The following is an 8,605-nucleotide window of genomic DNA, read 5'->3' as shown; positions in this document are numbered from 1 at the left end:
TATGGCCGTGTACAAGCGGCCTATATATAACTAGAAAAGGAATTCCTAGGAATCCAGTTCCCCACATATATATAGATTGGTAAAAGGGGTTTCTACGGAATCGAATTCCAAAGAGGAAACTTTTAATAACTAATATATAATCAAATATCGTCTACTATGTACTACTCCTACCTTGGTCGACAAAGGAAGATACGAGTCTCTTTTTCTGGAAGTCAGTTAAGTTATTTTAATCATATATATATATATATATATATATATATAAAATACATATTTATAGTACCAAATAAGAGGAGTACCCAAGACAGTCTCTCAATTCAGGAATTTTGCAAGATTGAAAAAAACTCACCTCCAACAACGTCCAAATCCACCTACCAATCTTTTGACACTTGGAAAAAACCACCCCGATGCGCGTAAAGTTACGCGTGCGTATCGTCGCGGCAATTTGGAGGTGGAAGGATGTGGGGAAGAAAAAAAAAGTAGAATAGGGTTCCTGATATAAATGTACAAGAGAGAAATACAGTATAAAGGTGGTTAGTGTGATTTAAAATTGTTTAGGATTCCTGATGTAAAATTACATTTTTATCTTTTTATGCGTGTGATTTTGGAAACTGTTGGAGTTTGTATCTTTTTTATGTCTCCCAATATATTTTGGAAAGGTTGGAAAACCTATTTTTGGGAGTATTTTTTTTATACCATTGGAGATGCTCCAAGTACCATTACATTTATCATAAAATAACAGTATATGGGAACGGCTCCTAGTTTAGATGGAGACGAAGTCCGGCTCCCACCCTGCTGACCTGGGTTCCAACCCCCTCGGCGGCGATCTCAGGGTCGGAGATTTAAAAAAAATCCCCTCGCCTATTCCGCGTTTCCAAAGCACAGGTAAAATGATTGGTCCACTCATTGGGTAACCAGCCCGTGTGTGCAGGCGGGACATGGGTGCTGAAGTGAGAGTCCTCTACCTCAAGCTAAAAAAAGCTCGGGGTGTGTCTGCCCCCGCAGCCTGAGTTTTTTTTTATAAATGCTAATATATTTTTCTATAATAAATTTAGTTAAACTTAAGTACGTTTCTAACCTAGAATTATTATATATATCATTTTGGGACGAAATAACAGTACTAACGTTTACGACGTTCTGGTAAATCCTATGATTCGTATAGACTCGAAGCGTGCCATGTCATGCGTAGGATATCTTGGTTTGGTCGTAGGATCTAAAGTTGGCTACGGGTAGAAAATACCTGTAAACCCACGGATATGAAACTCGATGGGCACAGATACGGGTCTAAGTATGTGCCCGCAGGCACGGGAGTGGGCATGACCCTAAACCTAACGGATATTTGCTCACGGGCGTGAAAAAATGATATCCGCACACACAAAACTGTCAGACCCGCTCCGATACCTGATATGCGGCCCCAACTGTTAATGTGTGTAGGACTGTTAATGTTATTGTGTGTAAGACTTATTTATTTGCTTGCTTAGAACTTTATCTAATGATTTTTTCTCTCTTGCCTCATGGTTCTTTAACGTGGTGAAAAACTAGAATTAAGAGTTCTATACTTGTATTTATATGTTGCCTGTATGTTGTATAATGCTATGCGGGTACATGGGTATGCCTGCGGGCATGCGCTATCTGCGGATAGCAGGCGCGGGCGCGGTTTTCTGCCCGTGGCGGATAGCGGGTGCGGGCGCGGACGTGGATTTTAGCTCGCAGATATAGATATCTAGACCTCGTATCCACACGGATTTTATCCGTTGCTATCTTTAGCTCAGCTTTGATGATAGTGACTAGTGAATCATCTTCAGCCTGTTCGCTTATTGGTTTTAGCCAGCCTAAACCAGCCAGCCAACAGTGTTTTCATCTCACAACAAACCAGCATCAGCCAGCTCAAACCAGCCCAGAAACCAACCAGCGAACAGGCCGCTTGTTTCATCCGTCAACAACAACGACCGTATCCATACAAGATACGATTGACGACTATTAGTAGAGTCAAGTGCTGATAACGGCGTCAACAGCTTTTTCTCTTCTCCATCTGTGAGATCACTATTAGTAAAAAATTGTAGAGTAGTACTTCCTTCGTAAAAAAAACCCCGCAGTTGTCACGCTTCGAGAATAAAATGCTTTTTTCATATTTGACCAAAGTTTTAAGAAAATATTAATATTTATAATATAAAATATTATTAGATGAACTATAAATATATTTTCGTAATAAATTGATTTAGAGACATAAATATGAATATTATTTATTTTAAACTTAGTCAACTTAAACTATTTTAACAGACACGGATATCATATATGTATTTTTCAGGGACGGAGGAGTACTTCCTTTATTTTTAAAAAAATTATAATGAAACATCGTAGCATTTCCAAAAGATTTTGTACTACTTCCGTTACAGTTACAGATATGATCTATAAAATTATCACTCTTTTCATATCTCGGATATCTGATTTTTTTAATTGCTATTTAAGCAACATACAATTTTATCATAGTTTAGTTTTAAAAATTATAAACTATATATATTGTACATTATTCTTTTACTTGTACTAGTTATCTATATAAATTTGTTACATAAAAATATAAATATTGAGGCTCCTCGAATATAGCATCTCTCTAAAATTAATGGGTATTAAAAAGGGATGTGAACGAACGGCTGTCTCGTGGACGCGGGCACGAACCGCAACAGCGTGTGCGGCCAGCGGCCAGCTGTTTTAATACCGTTCGTTTGAGCTTATAAGCTAAAATTAGTCATATTTTTTTAAGTCGTAGAATATTATTTTTCTCTCACGTTAAATTAGCCTTATAAATCAACCGTAACAGCAATAAATTCTGTCGAACAGAGCCCTCGATGAATGCGGCATTTTTTACTTAAGAGCTAAGTTTTGATATTTTCTTTACATACATGGAAATTCCATTTCATCGAATTGTATTGTATGCTCCCTCCATCATAGAATAAAAGTCGTCTAAAAAATCAATATTTTTAACTTTGTATAATTACATATAAAAGATATTAATATTTATAATATATAATTAAATATACTTTCGTAATAAATTTATTTTAAAATATAAATGTCGCGCGTTTTTTTACGAACCAAACGACTTTGCACGAAGACGGAGAGAGTACCTACGGGAGTAGGACAGACATCAAATCCTAGTAGCAAGTGATTGTTTAGTACTTAAAAAGTGTTAGTAGCCATTACATCAAATCTTACGATACGTGTATGGAGCATTAAATATAGACAAAAAAAAATTAATTGCACAGTTTGGTTAAAAATTACGAGACGAACGTTTTGAGCCTAATTAATCTATGATTAGACACTAATTACCAAATAAAAACGAAAGTGTTATAGTAGCCAAATTCCCAAAATTCACGAACTAAACGAGCGCTAACTCGTTAGGATATATTTTTTTTATATTATAAAACCAATTCCTAGGAAAGCCAATGCGCGTCCGAAAAAAAACCTGAGGAACTACTACGATACCGCTACATGCCAACGGAACGCGGTTAGTCCAAAAGCCCCCACCAAGAAATCTCCGCCCGGCGGCGCGGCATGGGCAGCGACCGCCACGGCGGCGGCGGCTGCAACAAGAGGTCCCGAAACGCCAGCATCTTCGCGGACGACGATGACGACGACAAGGGCGAGACGATCCGCCACGGAAAGATATTCGAAGGCGCCCCTAGCTCCGGCCGCCGCCGCGACGGAGAGAGCGGCGACGGCACCGGCGCCGCCGAGGAGGATTACATGTACGAGTACGACGACGGCCCCGGCGAGGAGGATTACATCTACAAGTACGACGACGGCGAAGAAGGAGCCGAGCAGGCACAGGACGACGCCGCGGCGGCGTGCGCCACGGAGCAGAGGTACGTCGTTCTAACCGAGGAGGACATCCGCGCGCGGCAAGAAGCGGACACGGCCAAGGTCGCCGAGGTGCTGTCCATCCCGCCGGGCTTCGCGGCCGTCCTGCTGCGCCACTTCAAGTGGCGCGTCGGGCGGGTCCAGGAGGAGTGGTTCACGGACGACACGCGCGTGCGCGGCGCCGTCGGCCTGCCCCCGGACCAGCTCGTCCCCGCGGCGCGCCGCGCGGGGCCGGGCGTCTGCGGCATCTGCTTCGACGAGCACCCCTCGGGGCGGACGGCGTCGGCGGGGTGCTCCCACTACTACTGCGACGGGTGCTGGCGCGGGTACGTCCGCGCCGCGGTGGGCGACGGCCCGCGGTGCCTGTCGCTGCGGTGCCCGGACCCGTCCTGCTCTGCTCCTGTCGTCCGGGACCTCGTCGACGACGTGCTGGCGACGGAGTCGGCGGGGAGCGCGGACGATGGGGCCCGGTACGCGCGGTTTTGGCTCCGGTCGTACGTGGAGGAGAGCGGCGGGAAGGTGCGGTGGTGCGGCGGCCCCGGGTGTGCCCGCGCCCTGGAGTTCCTCTGCGGCGACGCGGCGGCGGACGTGTTCTGCGACTGCGGGCACGGGGTCTGCTGGGCGTGCGGCGAGGAGGCACACCGGCCGGTGTCGTGCGGCACGGTGCGCGCGTGGCTAGTCAAGAACAGCTCCGACTCAGCGGAGACGTCCAACTGGGTGGTGGCGCACACCAAGGCGTGCCCCAAGTGCGCGCGGCCCATCGAGAAGAACCAGGGCTGCAACCACATGCGCTGCTCGCCGCCCTGCGGCCACCACTTCTGCTGGCTCTGCCTGCAGCCGGCGGGAGGGGAGAACCACTACGCCTGCAACGACAGCCGCCCGCGGCGCTCCGGCGCCGACGCCGACGACGACATGGCCGCGGCGGCGGCGAGCACCGCCACCGCCGAGGAGGAGCGGTTGAAGCGGCGGCGCGCCAGGGCATCGCTGGAGCGGTACCTGTACCACTACGAGCGGTGGGCGTCGAACCGGGCGGCGCTGGAGAGCGTGGCGCGGGACACGGCGGCGCTGGAGCGCGGGGAGCTGGAGCGGATGGCGAAGGCGGCGGACGTCCCGGCCACGGAGCTCGGGTTCGTGGCCGAGGCGTACCGGCAGGTGGCCGACGGGCGGCGCGTCCTGCGGTGGGCGCACGCGTACGGCTATTTCCTGGACCCGGAGCGCGACGCGGCCAAGCGCGGGCTGTTCGACGACCTGCAGAACCAGGCCAACCGGTGGCTCGAGTGCCTGCACGCCGCCGCCGAGCTCGAGAGAAAGGACCTCTTCGGCACCGGCGGCGGCAAGCAGGAGGCCGCGGCCGTTGTTGCCGCCGAGGCGTTCAGGGCGTACAGGCAGAAGGTGGCCAACCTCACCGGAGTCACCCGCAAGTTCTTGGGCAACCTCGTGAGGGCGTTCGAGACCGACCTGCCGGAAGTGGTGGTGGTCAATCCGGCGAAGTAAGTACGTAGTAGCTAGGTAGCTGGAGGATGTACGGATTCCCCATCCGTGTTCGTGTTCCTTTGCATTGATCCGAAGAACGTTGAATTGAATCGGTCGCCTATGGAGGTGCTCGCTGAACTTGCTTGTGGCATCCATGTCCATGTAACCCATGTTCCTTGCATATTGATCAGAAGAACATCGCCCTGGGCCAGCCATGAAAACGAAGGTGCTCGCTGCGCTGCTAGCGGCCGAGCGGCGACGCGCTCACAGACTGAGTCAGTCACCGCAGCGGACGGGCGCACTTTCCCGTAAGACTACGCTACGAGGTGCACGTGGCACATAGGTGGGCCCCAAATCTCCCAACAATTATGCTCCGTTTGGATTCTCTACGCCACAGCCCAATGGCCTCCACGTTGCGCAAATGACAAACGTCTCGGAGCATGCAGGTTGGTCAAAGCGAAAGCCCTCAACGGTGGCTAGTGAGCGGTGAGCCGGTGACCACTAGAGTCCAAGCATGCCAGCCTAGTCGCTGCTGATAGGATCTCTCTTTCATGGCATCTGTAAAAGTGCAGTTTTCCACAGTCCACTTAGGGGGGAGGCAGTTTTGCTGCCGTTGATGTTGGTTCTTGAGATTTGTGCGACCTGGGGGTGGGTATACTATACAGGGCCGCACTGCCGGCCGCATGCGCACACTCTCGGCCTGTTCGCTGGTTGGTTTTTAGGCTGGTTTGGGCTGGCTGGTGCTGGTTTATTGTGAGAGGAAAACACGGTTGGCTGGCTGGTTTGGGCTGGCTGAAACCAACAAGCGAACAGGCTGTCTATCTCCCTTGTCCTATTCTTCTTCCCCACCCCGCCTCCTCCCCAACCTCCGGCGCCGCCTCCCCGCCTACGGTGTGGCCTCCACCGCCGCCTGGCACCAGATTCGGCGACGTTGCCCCACGCCCTCGCCCCCGCCTCCACCATCTCCCACCGACCCGTCGCCGGCGACCTCCTTCTTTCGTCCCCCCGTGTCCCCTCCCACATGCAGCCATGGCGAACTCCACCGAAGTCTGGCCATGGCACCCCCGCCCTGACCTGGCCCGACCGCCACTGCCGCCGCCAGCTCCCCTAAACCGCTCGCCAACCATCCCCACCGTCTGGTCGGCCTACCTCCCCCGGCCGGCCCCTTCTATACTCGCCGGAGTTAGAGAAGAAGGGGCGCCGGACCTCGCCGGAACCCTTGCCGCTGGCGGAATTGGAGAAGGCACGGGCGAGGGAGAAGCAATAGCGAGCAGGCGCGGGAGAAGCAGCAGCGTATTTCTCTTGTGAAATGCAAGAATTATTTTTTTTCCTGTATTTAAGGTACAAATCTGGAAACATATCCTATGGCTGAAAAGATGGCTTCCCCCGAAGTTGCATTCGGCAAACGGTTTCCCATCTGTAAAGTGGCTAAGAAGAGAATTCATGAAAATCGAGCTCCTACCTTGACTCTTTTTTATTTACTTTTATCCCATATAAAATAAAAAATACATATCGTATTTCATAGGTTGTTGATATGTATATTTCAATCATATACATACTAAGTTTAATTTTTCAATCGTCTCCCTTCATTCCGAAATAACTATATTTCTTGTTTTTCTTTCAAAAAGACCATTTTCTAAAATTTAACTAGATTTATAACAGTACTATCAATACTTACATCTTCTAATATAATTATTTTAAAATATGTTTTATAGTTATTCTAATAATACACGTCATAAATATAAATATATTTTTAAATTTAAGAAAAGACTTCGAAAAAATAATTATTTTGAGACTGAGTGAACAGTGCACCTCAGCTGCTCTTGGATTGGAGCTGCTCACCGTGTTTTCGAGATTCGAGGCAACCGTCCCATGCTGCCAGATTTCCCACTGGTACCAGGTCTCGCCTGCACGTGGCGGATCCAACGTGCACGCGTGTCACTAGAGCTGAGGCAGTCTGGTGTGGGTCTGTGCCTCTGCGTCCCTGGGCCAAATGGAGGTACGCGCGCTGGAAGATCGACCCCTGCCACTCGGCAAAGTCCTCTATCCGGTAGTGACTGTTTCTCTCTCCGCTGAAACTGAAAAAAAAATTAAGGCCCTATTTTAGTTGCACCAAGTTTGCATCTCCAAAATTTGCACAGTATAAGATTCTCCATCACATCACATCACATCAAATTTTTAGACACATGTATGGAGTATTAAATGTTGACGAAATCAAAAACTAATTACACAGTTTGGTTGTACTTTACAATACGAACGTTTTGAGCCTAATTAGTCAACGATTGAACAATTATTACCAAATAAAAACAAAACGACACTGTTTCTCTCTTCCATGATGTTTAAAAGCAGTAGTGATCGAGAGAAAGAATGAATCGAACCATACTTTTCCATTGATCGATCTCACAATTTATACAGGTTGAAGCGACGCCACGGGAGTTGTCAGACGCCCGTTCGGGGACGCGGATACGCGGCTTCCCAACGGGTAGCGCTCCCGGTGATGTCGGTTCCGAAAGATGGAGTAGTCCGTACGAAACTACAGTGATTACAGGGAGAGATTACACTGATGGTTGGATTTAGATCTAAGGCTAAGGTTGATCCATGTCACTAATCTGGTTGGATGGGATCTCTGTAATCCTATTGGTTCTTCTTCTTGATGAACGGATTGCTTCGTAACACTCCCCCTGATCGCATCCAGTCTTGAGATCAAATAATATCTTCAGGGCCTCTAAAAACCTTGTAGGAAAAATATGAGGTGCTATATTGTTGATATGTCATTAAACTCCTCAAAAACCCAGTGGGGAAAAATCAGGAGAAATGATATGACATATTTTTAGATTATTGTCCATTGTAAACTTATACGGAAAAAAACTTTATAGGAAAAATCCATAATTTAGTTTAGAACAATATAATGGTCTATGGGCAATGTCCTCCTCCAAAACCACGTGGGAAAATATGAGGAAGAGAATGCCTTTGATATTCCCCTTAAAAACCTCTTGTGAGAAAATAGGAAATATGACATATTATATATTAGATATTGCCTCATTAAAAACCTTTTATGAGAAAGTTTTTTGTAAAAACTCATAATAGGAAAAGAGTGCAATATAATATTTAACACAAATGATTATTTTCAGAGATTATCTCCCCCTGAAACTTGCAAGTCTTTAAGTCGTCGCATACCAATACTATGAACAAAATTTTGGAACATGGGACCTGGTAATGACTTAGTGAATAAATCTGCAAGATTATCACAAGACTTTGTTTGCAAGATTTTTATTTCTCC

The 8,605-nt window shown here is 47.8% G+C and overlaps 1 protein-coding gene across 1 annotated transcript; it reads left to right on the top strand.

The window, feature by feature from the left end:
• The first annotated feature begins 3,457 nt into the window (after positions 1-3,457).
• LOC136484278 (probable E3 ubiquitin-protein ligase ARI7) lies at positions 3,458-5,762 on the top strand. The gene has a single exon (XM_066481518.1). It carries the CDS (start codon positions 3,547-3,549, stop codon positions 5,344-5,346), a length of 1,800 nt encoding a protein of 599 aa, XP_066337615.1. The 5' UTR covers positions 3,458-3,546; the 3' UTR covers positions 5,347-5,762.
• Positions 5,763-8,605: the final 2,843 nt, after the last annotated feature.

The sequence above is a fragment of the Miscanthus floridulus genome, chromosome 9, assembly GCF_019320115.1.
Source record: "Miscanthus floridulus cultivar M001 chromosome 9, ASM1932011v1, whole genome shotgun sequence".
Classification (NCBI taxonomy): Eukaryota; Viridiplantae; Streptophyta; class Magnoliopsida; order Poales; family Poaceae; genus Miscanthus; species Miscanthus floridulus.
Note: the sequence above shows the minus strand (reverse complement) of the source record. Positions and strands in the feature narration are given on the sequence as shown.

Coding starts and splice junctions, on each gene's coding strand:
- LOC136484278 (XM_066481518.1), top strand. CDS start 3,547: ATGGGCAGCGACCGCCACGGCGGCGGCGGCTGCAACAAGAGGTCCCGA.